This window comes from Berghia stephanieae, chromosome 8 (assembly GCF_034508935.2).
Source record: "Berghia stephanieae isolate SIO BIC M18660-M18661 chromosome 8, UCSD_Bste_1.3, whole genome shotgun sequence".
Taxonomy (NCBI): Eukaryota; Metazoa; Mollusca; class Gastropoda; order Nudibranchia; family Aeolidiidae; genus Berghia; species Berghia stephanieae.
This window is the reverse complement of record NC_088367.1, coordinates 53,064,996-53,079,995: the sequence shown is the minus strand read 5'-3', so window position 1 is coordinate 53,079,995 and position 15,000 is coordinate 53,064,996. Positions and strand designations below refer to the sequence as shown.

General features: G+C 36.8%; 2 protein-coding genes across 2 annotated transcripts in view; one reads left to right on the top strand and one right to left on the bottom strand.

Moving 5' to 3' along the window:
* LOC144978875 (uncharacterized) overlaps positions 1–2,040 on the bottom strand; it is a 42,348-nt gene extending 40,308 nt beyond the window's left edge. The window contains exon 1 of the mRNA XM_078925461.1: positions 1,798–2,040. Within this exon, the coding sequence (XP_078781587.1) occupies positions 1,798–1,846 (49 nt within the window). The 5' untranslated portion in view covers positions 1,847–2,040. The remainder of the gene's footprint in view (positions 1–1,797) is intronic.
* Positions 1–15,000, top strand: part of LOC144978874 (uncharacterized) — a gene marked incomplete in the record, with an annotated part of 149,669 nt that overhangs the window by 107,541 nt on the left and 27,128 nt on the right.

The following is a 15,000-nucleotide window of genomic DNA, read 5'->3' as shown; positions in this document are numbered from 1 at the left end:
AAAGAGCCAAAAAAAAACAACTCGACCGCACCCAGGATCGATCTCGGTTCCTTTGATTTTGAAGCGAATGCTCTACCAACTGAGCCATCGGGACCCCTTAACGCTATAGCAGCAGGAATCAATTCTGGTTCCAAGTGCCTATTCGCTGCGTATCGTGGACTTAAATTTTTAAAATTGCAGTAAACCCGTCTTAAAAATTTCTCGTTAATAAAAATTATCCAATAAATGTATTAATAATAATAATTAATAAATAATAATCATTAATAAATAATAATATAATAATAATAATAATAATAATAATAATAATAATAATAATAATAATAATAATAATAATAATAATAATAATAATAATAATAATAATAATAATAATAATAATAATAATAATAATAATAATAATAATAATAATAATAATAATAATAATGATGATGATAATAATAATAATAATAATAATAATAATAATAATAATAATAATAATAATAATAATAATAATAATAATAATAATAATAATAATAATAATAGATACCACATATTATAGCGCTGTTCCCCATCTAAACAGGCATCAAACGGTCTCCTTTGAATCATTGATATACAATATACATGTTTTTCTTATTCAGCTTTAGTTTGCATATCACAATAATCTTTGTTTAACCCCCTCCTTACCAACGATAGTAAAATCGTCCCATTCGTTACGATACAACCAACATCTTTCTTATTCAAATTTATCTTGTACATCATGAAACATTAAGAAAATGAACAATGTGTTGTAGAGCAGGTTTTGCTAAAGAAAGTATGTATCGCGAGAACATTACTGCTATTGTGTTTGGGTGATAAAAAATCTACTTTTGTGTTAGTTGGGTGTGAATTTTTTTTGAGAAATCTTGAAAATGGCTGGTAAGGAGAGGGTTAATTAATAAGAACCTAACATTGTTTGGTAGAGATTGTTTGGCTGGGCAAGCCTATCATTTTTGGTAAAATCCTGAAAAGGATCGGAAAGGAGAGAATTAAAAAGGCCCCGAATTGTCCAAACAAACTTTGAAAATCGTCAAAGGGAGAGAACTAAATATTTAAGAATCATCGGCGTGAAATTGACATAAAAGATTGAATTTCTTAAAAACATAAAAATATATGAAAAAAATAACAAAGAGCTGAATGGCGTCACGTTCGTTCATTCTATAGAAAAATGAAATCCACGCCTGTTACCGGAAATGATCAATCCCGGCAGATAATCATGATCAATGCTCACAATTTTGACACAGGCTGTCAAAATACGTTATGCCGTCATCCTCAGCTGTGGCCTGTTTTTACTCTGTAAAAATATTGTGATTAACTCTCACAAACTGTTGGGCTGACCAACTCTGGCCCCTCGACTTGAGATTGAGCTTGAACAGTTATATAGAGCAATATCCACAAAACGTGCAAAATTCTCTTTACGGAGTGTACCTAGCCAACTTCAACACTTAACATATCACTTGACGAGACATGGCGCCTGTTAGGCGATATTGTTTTATTTTTCCTCGATGACGACAACATTGTTAACCACTCATTTTACACCTGAGTACGGCGAGAGAATGTGAATGAAAATCCTTGTCCTAGGACTCAACTATGCACCGTTCAGAGCGGGTCTCCAACTCAGGCTATTCCGATCCAAAAGCGAGTGTCATATCATTAGACCACAGAAAAGCCGATTGGCAATGGTCACAAAATTAATTAAAAGTTAAAAGCAAACAACCAACCAAACAACGAAACATACAACCAAACAAACAACCAAACATACAAACAAACATACAACATACTCACCTATAGCTAAAACAGCTCCAAACAACAAAACATAGTGAGATAAGGCCATTTTTAACTGGAATCTGTTTTTCCCAACTCTTCTATCTGAGCAGCCTATGAAAATAACCTGGTTCTTGTCTTAGCTACTCTCACACGTCACGCTACTGTAGTACGACTCGGGTTTAACTTTGTGAAACTGTCTGAAAGTGTCTCCGATGACAGCAACCAACTATCCTTGTACACCACAAAGAAACACAAATGACGGATCTCCTTATTTTTATACGCATCAAGGTCCTACATTCATGTGATACGACTTCGAACGAGCGTCAAGTGGGCGAATTTGCAACTTACAATTACACCACTAACGACGAGAAATTTGGATCTCGTTCGTTTCAACAACTTAATAATAATAATAATAATAATGGTATAGATTTATAGTGCGCCAAACATCCCTTCATCAGGAGGGCTCTGGGCGCATAACAAAGATTAACTTAATAATGAAGCCCTAACGAACAACGCTAATTATACACATAATCAAAAGAAAGCCTGTCGGAATAAGAATGTCTTCAATCGACGCTTGAATTCCTCTAGTGAAGACGAAGAACAACTTAATTGGATTCAGTAGTCTGATGTCACGTCGCCCAGCAACGGCGGCCATCGTGGTTCTAAACAAATATAATCGGTACTTATTATTCTTCAAGCTAGCTAGAACTTTTCATATGTCTTGTGATCAGAATGTGTAAAAGTCAAAACATGATCAAATTTATGTGGTTTTTTTTTCCTCTGGATACCCTTTATGCTCGCCGGAGAAATATTTCATACGGGCGTCCGCCATTGTTCCGATAGTTTAGAGCCAGTGTTACTAAGTTACCATGCGTCATTAGGAAGGAAGTGACGTTACGACTATTGAATCCTATTGGTGCTATCATCATCATCATCATCATCATCATCATCATCATTGCCTTTTTCACCCTCGGTCAGGGTATAGGCCACAGACAAACAGTTTCCATCCTTCTCTATCCTGAGCTAACTTTTTTTTTTATCTCATTCCATGTCTAACCACTTCTCTGTATATCAGCTTCTTTAATTCTTCTCCATGTTCCCCGTGGCCTTCCCCTTGATCTTCTGTCCTAAGGGTTCCAGTCCTATACTTTCTTTGTTATAGTGGAGTCGTTCTTTTTAGGGGTGTGTCCAATCCACCTCCATCGTTTTCTTCCTAGTTCATATGCAATGAGTTAAATACTCACAGCATCCGCCATCCGGATATAACGTACCGTTAAAACACATAAATTAATATTGTATGAACCGTAAACGTTTATAGTCTGATTGATACAATTTAGTGACAACTACATACTCTCTATAGCTCAGTTGGTAGATCACTCACTTCACACTCAACCGGACCAAGATCGATCCCGGGTACAGTCGAGATTTTTTCCGACCCCTGTGTCAACCCAGCAGTAAATGGGTAGCTGGGTCTATTAGATATAGCGGAAAGTACTTTGCGATAGGCTAGCGTACTATCCAAAGGGTAGCAAGCGGCGTGAACTCACTAATTGTCGGGTTTCCGGTACAATCAGCTGATTTTGTGCGGCTATGTGGTCTAGTGGTATGACACTCGCTTTCAGATCGGAGGGTCCCGGGTTCGAGCCTCGATAAGCGCATAGTTGAGTCCTTGGAAAAGGTTCTTTACTCACATACTCCCACCGTACTCAGGTATAAAACGAGTACCTGGTCGTTAACAGCGTTGTCTTAGTCGGGGCAAAAAATTGTAATATCGCCTAAGAGGCGTCATGTCTCGTACTACATGTTACATGTTGCTGTTGGTCAGGAACCCCTTGTAAAGCGCTTTGTTGTAAAGCGCTTTGAGCACATTAAGTGAATATTGACGAAGGGTTTGTACCCGAAACGTCCATTGACAGCACTGTGAGGACGAGAGACGCATGCGCACAACCAACATGACGTTCTCTCTCTAATAACTTTTTCACCGGTGACGTCACAGACAATGGGTGACGTCCAATCAAGGGACGCTACTCTTCCGCTAATCTCATTCCCTATTGACATTTTCTTAAGATTTATCATTTTACTGCTTGTTTGGTTAATAAAACACTCAGACCTCTACGGGAAGATCTTTCTTTGTATTTCCTTTCCGTTTTATCGATTTATAGACTCCTTCTACATTTCCTGTGAGTTTCTTTTATCTTTCTTTTATAGTGGTATGACACTCGCTTTCGGATCGGGCGGAAGGTCCTGGGTTCGAGCCTCGCTCGGCGCATAGTTGACCCCTTGGAGTTGGCTCTTAACTCACATTCTTTCACAGTACTTAGGTGTAAAATAAGTACCTAGTCGTAAACAGCGTTTCTCTGTCCTTAAAGGCGTCATTTCCCGTCCTACATGTTAATTGTTGCTGTTGGCCAGTAACCCCTTATAAAGCGATTTGAGCACGTTTAGTGGATATTGCGCTATATAAAAAGCTCAATTTGTTTTCACTGTATCAATAGGATTTTTCTTTTTAATTCTTAACAGTTACTCTCTCCATATATCAGCAATGTCGTCCGCCACATTGAAAACATGTGTGGGGTTAGGTGAGAGAAATAGTGGTGGTGGTTCTATGCTAGTTTACATCAAACTTTAATTGTCATTATGGCATAGGAAGTGAGCCACCCCCCCCCCCCCCCTTGTTATTATTATTATTATTATATTATTATTATTATTATTATTATTATTATTATTATTATTATTATTATTATTATTATTATTATTATTATTATTATTATTATTATTATTATTATTATTATTATTATTATTATTATTATTATTATTATTATTATTATTATTATTATTATTATTATATTATTATTATATTATTATTATTATTATTATTATTATTATTATTATTATTTATTATTATATTATTATTATTATTATTATTATTATTATTATTATTATATTATTATTATTATTATTATTATTTATTATTATTATATTATTATTATTATTATTATTAATTAAAGTTTCGTAAATTTATATTTAATTTTTATTCTTTTCTCAAGTTGTCTTCGGTAATAGGTAATATTTATTTTTTATTCTTTTTTTCATGTCGTGGCTGATCATGGAGAAATCATTATATCATCATATCTCATCGTCGTCATCATCATCATCATCATCATCATCATCATCATCATCATCTCATCATCATCATCATCATCATCATCATCATCATCTATCGATCACCATCATCATCATCATCATCATCATCATCATCATCATCATATCATATCATATATAATTATAAATAATAATAATAATAATAATAATAATAATAATAATAATAATAATAATAATAATAATTAATAATAATAATAATAATAATATAATAATAATAATAATAATTTCTAATAATAATAATAATAATAATAATAATATAATAATAATAATTCTAATAATAATATAATAATAATAATAATATATATAATAATAATAATAATATAATAATAATAATAATAATAAATAATAATAATAATAATAATACCTTACCCTCCAACCACCACATCACAACCACTATTGCTACTACCACCTTACCTTACCTTACCCGGGTTCCATCTCTTTCCAGAGGCCGGATGTCATGGTCTTCCATCCTTCACGGTCCATTGCAGCCTCGTTACAGTCTGCCATGCGCCGTCCTGTAGCTTCCTTGATGCCATCTGTCCAGGATTTCCTTTGTCTTCCTCTGCCTCTCTTTCCTTCAATTCTTCCCTCCATTATCCTTTTTTCGAGACTATCATGTCTTCGCATATGTCCAAAATATGACAGCTCTTTGTGCTTCACAGTCAAAAGAAGTTCTTTTTGTATTTGGCCCATTAGGTCGAGGACTTCGATGTTTGTTTTTCTTGCTGTCCAAGGTATTTTCAGCATTCTCCTGTACGTCCACATCTCAAAAGCTTCAATACGTTGTTCTGTCTGTGCGGTTAGTGTCCACGTTTCACAACCATAAAAGAAAATGGACCACACATAGCACCACCGCTACTAATATAACCACCACCACATCATCATCAGCATCATTACTACCACTACTACTGCAACCACCACCACAACACCATCATCACTACCGCTGATACTACAACCACCACAACCACATCAACACCAAAACTACAACCACCACCGCATTATCATCATAACTACCACTACTACTACAACCACCACTACATCATCATCACTACCACTACTACTACAACCACCACCACATCATCATCACTATTACTACTACTACCACCGTCTCATCACCACTATCAGAAATGCTATAACCACTACTCCCACATAATCATCACTACAACTACTACTACAACCACCAGCACCACATCATCATCACTACCACTGCTACTACACCCACCACCACCACATCATCATCAGCAGCACCACTACTACATCTACAACCACCACCATCATTTCATCATCACTACCACTACTACTATATATTATATCACTACCTCTACTACTACTACTACTACTACTACTACTACTACTACTACTACTACTACTACTACTACTACTACTACTACTACTACTACTACTACTACTACTACTACTACTACTACTACTACTACTACTCTACTACTACTACTACTACTACTATCACTACTACCACTACTACTACTACTACTACTACTACTACTACTACTACTACTACTACTACTACTACTACTACTATCACTACTACTACTACTACTACTACTACTACTACTACTACTACTACTACTACTACTACTATCACTACTACTACTACTACTACTACTACTACTACTACTACTATTATTACTACTACTACTACTACTACTACTACTACTACTACTACTACTACTACAACCACCACCACCACATCATCACTACCACTCCAACTAAACCACCAACACCGCATCGCCCTCTCTACCACTAATTTCTATTATCCGTTTTACGCTACAGAAACAGGGACAAACTCCGGCTCCATGGTCCTAATATCTCTAAAAAAAAACCTTTTTCTTTTAACTCATAAAAACGGTCTGGCTAAAACACAATAACAAAGAGCTGATTGGCGTCATTTTCGTTCCTTCTATAAACTGTCCAGTTAGATTAAAGTGGATTACCGTAGTGAAGGGATTAACTAGGATACGGATGTGGTTGGTGAGTCGTCACGTCAACGAAACATCTTGAACAATGAGGGCGTGTTAATTTCATGACCGTTTTGAGATGGTGAGTGGCGTATGAACCGGCGTTTCTACACGGTGTAATGTCAGAAGGTTCTAGATGAATCAAATTGACCCCCCCCCCCTTTCACCCCACCCCCCGCCAAAAAAAGAAAAAAAAAAAGAAAGTCAAAACGATCTGATTAGGGCAGACATGTCGTGACGTCACGCCTACCACAATTCCGGTTCCCAAATCATTGGAAGTGTATATATAACCTAGTCCTTCGTAGGACTAATAATGAGTAAGTTGTATATTGAATCATAAGGTGGGATAACTATTTTAGTAGCAGGATGAAAAGATAGAACGAAGATGACGTCACTCAGGTCTTTGTCAATGGCTTTTGCCATCCGCGTTTATGAGTAATTCTCACTAAACTGTATGAACTGGGCTATAAAAGTTCATAGTTACACATAGTTTTGTGTGTTGATCCGTTTTACTTCCGATGACAATGTTGTAAGCTTCTTGGCCAAGCGCATACTATCTATAGGCAGATTCTTTGGATTACGGGACGTAAAATAAAATAGAATTCACTTTATTCATCCCTTAGGGGAAATGTGTCTCTAGGGTCTAATCCGAGGGAAGACTGGAATAACCCAGGCGTCAGCCGCAGTGCAGCGCCGCAAATTGAGCTAGGGTGAGGTGACTTGCTCAAGGTTACACAACGCAGCGGCGGATGATCGAACTCGGTACCTTTAGAGTAAGAAGCAAAGACCGTACCGCTGAGCCACGCTGCCCCCTTTTTTTTAAAATTTATTTATTTAAAAGAGCGAGGATGATAGATCTTTATTGATGATGATCAGCATTTATTTAGACTAGAAAACAAGAAGACATTTCTCTGACACCGGAAGTCTTGAACAACCATCGATTTTACCCGGGATCGACTTCCGTCCTTTGCTTTTCAACAGTCATGACGTCACTTCCCTCGTAGTGACGCATAGGAACTGGTTCTAAACTAACGGAACAATGGCGGACGCCATTATCTCCATCACTGTCCTTTTATTATGCCATGTGATCAGAATGTATAAAAGTCAAAACAAGATCATATTTATAATGTTTTTCTCCTCTGGATACACTTTTATGCTCGTAGGATAAATATTTCATACGGGCGTCCGCCATTGTTCCGATAGTTTAGAGCCAGTTTTACTAAGTTACCATGCGTCATTAGGAAGGAAGTGACGTCATGACTGTTGAAGAGTATTGATAGGGTTATCCAAGATAAAGGGTGGAATACAAATCTGTCATTTGTGACCCACAATTAAAACACGGTGTTATATGGGGACGAACTGGACCCTTGCCAGGGAATTTAGAATTTAAAATGGAAATTACTAGAAATACAGCGTGGCACAGCGCTAAGGTCTTTGCTTTGTATTCGAAAGGTACCGATCACCGGCCGCTGCGATGTGTGGCCTTGTATAAGTCACCTCGTCTAGTTCAATTTACGGCGCTGCACTGCGGCTTACGCCTGGGTTATTCCAGTCTTCTCTTGGAATAGACCTCAGAGACATATTTCTCCTATGGGAAGGATAAGTGAGCGTTTATTTATTTATTCATTCATTTATTTAAATATTTATTTATTTTTATTTTAAACATTATTATTATTCCTATCTTATATTATATTATTATTATTATTATTATTATTATTATTATTATTATTATTATTATTATTATTATTATTATTATTATTATTATTATTATTATTATTATTATTATTATTATTATTATTATTATAGCATTATTATTATAAGAAGAGAAGAAGAAGAAGAAGAAGAAGAAAGAAGAAGAAGAAGAAGAAGAAGAAGAAGAAGAAGAAGAAGAAGAAGAAGAAGAAGAAGAAGAAGAGAAGAAGAAGAAGAAGAAGAAGAAGAAGAAGAAGAAGAAGAAGAAGAAGAAGAAGAAGAAGAAGAAGAAGAAGAAGAAGAAGAAGAAGAAGGAACAAATATCCTCGGGGGAACGAATAAAGGGAAGTTTACATCCTGTTCGATTCACCAAAACTCCGTGGATAAAGGGTTAACTAGGAAATGCCTGGTTGGTGAGTGGATTTCTATGAAACAACTTGAAATAAACTACGTGTTAAATAATTTAAAACTGTTTAACCCTCTCCTTTCCAACGACAAGACAATCGTCACATTTCGTTACGATACAACCAACATTTTTCTTATTCAAATTGATTTATTTTGTACAACATAAAATTTAAAGAAAACGAACAGTGTATGGAGAGCATGTTTTGATAAAGGAATTATTTATCGCAGGAATTTTACTGCTATGTCTAGTGATAAAAATCTATTTTTATGTAAGTTGGGAGTAATTTCGTTGGGAAAACCCTGAAAATGGCTGGAAACAAGAGGGTTAACCAATGTCAGCCAAATAATATATAGATAATATGAAGTTGACGTCACTCGGGTATTTGTTAATGTTTTTTTGCCATCCATGTTTATGAGTAATTCTAACTTAACTGTATTATCCAGACTATAAACGTTCACGGATACACACAGTTTTGTGTATTGGTCCGCCGTTATACTTCCGGATGGCAATGTTGTGAGATTCTTAGCCAAGCGCATACTATCTATAGCCTGTTCGATTGCCGTTGAAATCCGAGGTTAAAAGGTTAGTGATAACTTATAGGATACGCCTAGTTGGTGGAAGTGGAGCCTTCTATGAAACGACTTGAAAACCACTAAACTGTGTGTGAAGGAAGATCCGTTCGACCCAGATGGTAGCAGCCTCTTATGGTTCACACACTACTTTGTTATGACGATCGACCCAATCAGCAAAGTCCGGTCCGCATTCGTTCACCGTCGCGAACCCGCCGGGTAGCAGCATCGTCACAACACACCTTCACCCAGATCGTGTACCATCCTAGTCAACACATACAGACAGCTCCATGTCGCCTAGACACACACACTCTCGGACTCTGGAAAAAAAACAAACACATTTAAAAGTTTGGCCAGAAAACTCGTCCTTCAAATATCGATCGATTTAAATGACCCTCGTCTTGGCAAAAAACTCTCAAACCCGGGGCGAAGTCCCGGGTTTGAGAGTTTTTTGCCAAGACGAGGGTCATTTAATCGCCCCGGGTTTGAGAGTTTTTTGCCAAGACGAGGGTCATTTAAATCGATCGATATTTGAAGGACGAGTTTTCTGGCCAAATTTTTAAATAATATGTGTTTTACCAGAGTGTGGGAGTAGGCTACAGGCCTCACTGAATGAATGTCACTCATTGTATCAAAACATGAATGATGTCAGCAGCTGGAGTCAAAGAGACGCTTTACGAATCGTGCGATAACAATGAAAATGGTGAGAAAAATAAAATGACATTTGATTGATTTGTTTTTGTTTTTACTTTTTTTTTGTGTTGTTTTTTTTTTTTTTTTTTTTTTTTTTTGTTTCTCCTTTTTTTTCTTCGATTGATTTTTTGTTTTTTTCGTTTTGTTTTGTTTTACTTCTCTTCGGGTTGTTTTTTTTAATGTTTTTTTATTTATTTATTTTTCCTTTTTTTATTATTTCAATAAAAACAATTTTTGTTGCTGTTTTACTTTATTGTGTTTTGTTTTTTTTTTTGTTTTTTTTTTGTTTGTTTGATTTTTTTATTTGTTTGTTGTTTTTGTTTTTTTTTTTTTTTTTTTTTTTGTTTTTTTTTTATGTTTTTTTTTTTTGGGGGGGGGGGGGGGGGGGGGGTGTTTGTTGGTTTTGTGTGTGGGGGGGGGGGGAGGGGGGAGGAGGAGGGGGGAGGGGAATGTTTGTTTTATTCATTTATTTTTGTTTGTTAGCTTTTTTTTCTCCACCACGAGGAAACGAAATAGACACCGAGCGAAATAGAATAAAACCACGCCCATCGGACCGTTTTCCGAACAAAAACAATGGCAGTTAGTGCTAAATTTAGCAAACAGCACGGAATATTCAGAATGAAGCTGACGTCACTCGGGTCTTTTGTTATTGTTTTATTCCATCCGCGTTTATGAGTAATTCTCACTGAACTCTATTAACCAGACTATAAACGTTCAGAGTTACACATAGATAGAATGCGCTTGGCCAAGGAGTTCACAACATTGCCATCCGGAAGTATAACGGACCAACACACAAACTCTGTGTAACCATAAACTTTTATAGTCTGGTTAATACAGTTTAGTGAGAACAACTCACAAACGCGGATGGCAAAAACAATAACAAAGGCCTGAGTGACGTCATCTTCGAACTATCTATATATAGTTTTGTGTGTTGGTCCGTGATATTTCCGGATGGCAATGTTGTGAGTTGCTTAGCCAAGCGCACACTATCTAATAACGTTCAAGGTTACAAATATATTTGTGTGTTGGTTCCTTTAGGTCAGGCCGACAGATGTTGTGAGGATTTTACCTAAACGCATAGCATCCATGCCTTTCTCAATCCAAAGTGAGTGAGAGAGAGAGAGAGAGAGAGAGAGAGAGAGAGAGAGAGAGAGAGAGAGAGCGAGAGAGAGAGGATTAAATCTGAATAAAAGCCAAACAAAACAAACAACAAAAATAATCAGGAAGTGTGTGTGTGTGTTTGTGTGTGTTTGTGTGTGTGTACGTGTGTTTGTGTTTGTGTGTATGTGTATGTGTATGTGAATGTTAATTGTGAATTCGTGTGTTTATATGTGTTTGTAATAAATTTTATGTGGTTGTGTGTGTGTGAGTGTGTGTGTGTGTGTACATGTCGCGTGTTTGTGGATGTGTAAAACCTGTGTATGCATGTATGTATGTGTATGGTTTATTTTCTGCATGTGTAACTAAATGTATGTATGTATCTATGTGTGTGTGTGTGTGTGTGTATGTACGTGTGTGTGAATGTTTACCTGACAGATAACGGTTGTGTTCTCTATTCACGGGTCACTGGAACTATTCATTTGTGAGTGCCAAATCTAATGAGAAGGAAAAAACAAAAACAAAACAAAAACACACACACAAGAAGCAGAATTTTCAAACGAAACGAAACGAAACCAGCACATTTGTAAATTATCTAACTCATCAACCATGCACTGAATAAAAGCATTTTTTTTTTTTTTTGGTTTACAGAAAGTGTGCAGTTCACTGGGCATGATTTATATTACTTCCTTTCCATGTGCTCGAGGTCATTGGTCAGATTGCAAAATGTGCTCAAAGTGAGCCACATAGTGAAAAGTGCTCACAGTTTTCGAAACATCTTACATCACGATTGGTTATTTTGACACATGTGTATGTTAAAGACTTTTATAAACAAAGCAGCGTGCTTACATTTTTAAAGGAATATCCAATCGTTGTACAGCAACAAATCATGTGATCGATGACTTGGTTGGACGAAAACCTGAATATAGATCGCCCCCATTAGTGATGTTAATATTGATAAACTCAACTACAATCTAATTTAAAAGGATATGATAAAGTGTATATTTATTTTCAGGTCTGCTAACCCAAAATGTTTTAGTTTCTATGTTGTAATGTGAATGCTTACAAACAAAAGTGAAGTTATTTTCAGGTCTGATAACCCAGATTGTTATGGCCCCATTGTGTTAATGGGAATAATGTCAATGCGTCGTGTCTATATATGTGCAGGTCGGTTAACCCAAATTGTCACGGCCTCATTGTTTTACTGGGAATGTACTCTGAACTCAAACCAGCGTGTAATTATTTCCAGGTCTGATAATCCAATTGTTATGGCCCCATTGTATTAGAAATACTTCCAAACAAACAGAAAATATGGTTCATTACAACAATGTTAAAACTTGTATATAGATATAGATAGTATGCGCTTGGCTAAGAAACCCACAACATTGCCATCCGGAAGTATAACGGACCAACACACAAAACTATGTGTAACCTTGAAATTTAATAGGTTAATACAGTTTAGGGAGAATTACTCAGAAACTTGGATGGCAAAAAACAATAAAACAGACCTGAGTGACGTCATCTTCATTCTGTCTATTCCGTGATGTTTGCTAAATTTAGCACTAACTGCCATTGTTTACGTTCGGACAACTGTCCGAGGGGCGTGGTTGTATTCTCTTTCGCTCGGTGTCTATTTCGGGGGTTACATAATCAAGGCTTCCTCCACCTTTATAATTGGTTTGTCATCTCCCGTCCCGTTGACCTCGTTGGAATGAATCCACGAGTAACCCGGAACCCCCCAATTCCCAAGACGAGGGTCATTTAAATCGATCGATAATTTGAAGGACGAGTTTTCTGGCCAAATTTTTAATATTAAGGGTTTTTCCAAAGTACGGCAGGGATGTCATCGTGCATGAGGCATGAGGACGTTTTTTTTACAACCTCGTTTTCGTCAACCTCTCATACTTAAGTATTCCATCACAATCTTGTACAGAGTAACATTTGATCAGCTCCTTGACCTCTCTCTCTCTCTCTCTCTCTCTCTCTCTCCTCTCCTCTCTCACTCTCTCTCTCTCCTCTCTCTCATTCTCTCTCTCTCTCTCTCTCTCTCTCTCTTCTCTCTCATCGTTCTGCTCTCTCTCTCGTCTTCTCTCTCTCATCTCTCTCTCAATGTGTGCGTGTCTCTCTCTGTCTGTGTGTCTCCATCTCTCTCTCAATGTGTGCGTCTCTCTCTCTCTCTCTCTCTCTCTCTCTCTCTCTCTCTCTCTCTCTCTCTCTTTCAATCTCTCAATCTATATGTGTCTGTCTCTCTGTCTCACAAAAACAGGTTGTCTCATGACTCATGACATAAGCAAGGCAAAACTTGAGGCCGAACGGGATTCGTCAAGCCATTGGGGTCGATTCTTATAATATCATGACAGGTGAAACTGGAGTTTTATACATTTTATAATGAATGAAGGGTTTGTCCCCGAAACGTCCATCGCCTGTATAGACCGGTAGATAACCACGCCTCTCGGACAATCGTCATAATGTAAACAATGGCAGTGATTGGTAGACACATCAAACTACACATGTTTTACTATCGATGGTTTGTGCTTAAGTAAAATACTCACTGTTCTACCGCTTGATCAATAGACAGTATGCGCTTGGCAAAGAAGCTCATAACATTGCCATCCGGAAGTATAACGGACCAACACACAAAACTGTGTGTATCCATGAACGTTTATAGTCAGGTTAATACAGTTCAGTGAGTATTACTCATAAACGCGGATGACAAAAAACAATAACAAAGACCCGAGTGACGTCATCTTCGAACTATCTATAGAACCAACAAAGAAAATTATGTGTAAAACTAAACGATTATAATCTGATCAAGAAATCATGTGATAACTGGTCACCCAATATGGCGGTATGAAAACAATAACAATGATCAGAGAGGGGTCGATTCCATTCACGTTACTGTTTATAAACAACCAACTTTGTTTGTCCGAGCACGTGTGAGGGTGTGTCACAAATTCCATGTTTTGATTGGTCAAAAATCTACTGGTTAATCCGTGCCATCGTTAACATTATTATAGCCTGAAACTAGAACCCTCTCGGACTGGCAGTTTGACGAATATTTTAGGTTTGTGTAGCGTCCAATGAGTCGTTAGTAGAGCTCAAGGAAACAAGTTATTCCATTGGTTGAAGTATTGAATACAACTCACGATTTGTTTTCTTTTGTGGCAAAATACTTATCTTTTGACTTCGTTTTTTGGTCAGTGCCAGGCTTTATTGTTTTTTTTTTTTGCCATCCGCGTTTATGAGTAATGCACACTAAACTGTATTAACCTGACTATAAACGTTCATGGATACACACAGTTTTGTGTGTTGGTCCACTTCCGATGGCAATGTTATGAGCAGCGGCGTGGCGTATTGACGACATATGGTGGTGCCATGATTAGAAGAAGAAAACAAATCTAAAACAGTGAACACGATTAAGAGGAGAGAGCACATGTTAAAAACTCTCTTTTTTGGAAGGGTGGGGGGAGGGTCGATGGTTTCTACGAGTGGACAAAACTCACAAAAACAAATAATTCATGAAAACAACAAGCCACAACACCGAGATACAAGTCCCGTGTGAAAAGGTCTTTGTAATTATTCTTTGTCCACCATTTAAAGGATTGGATTTAGTAGATAATGCAAT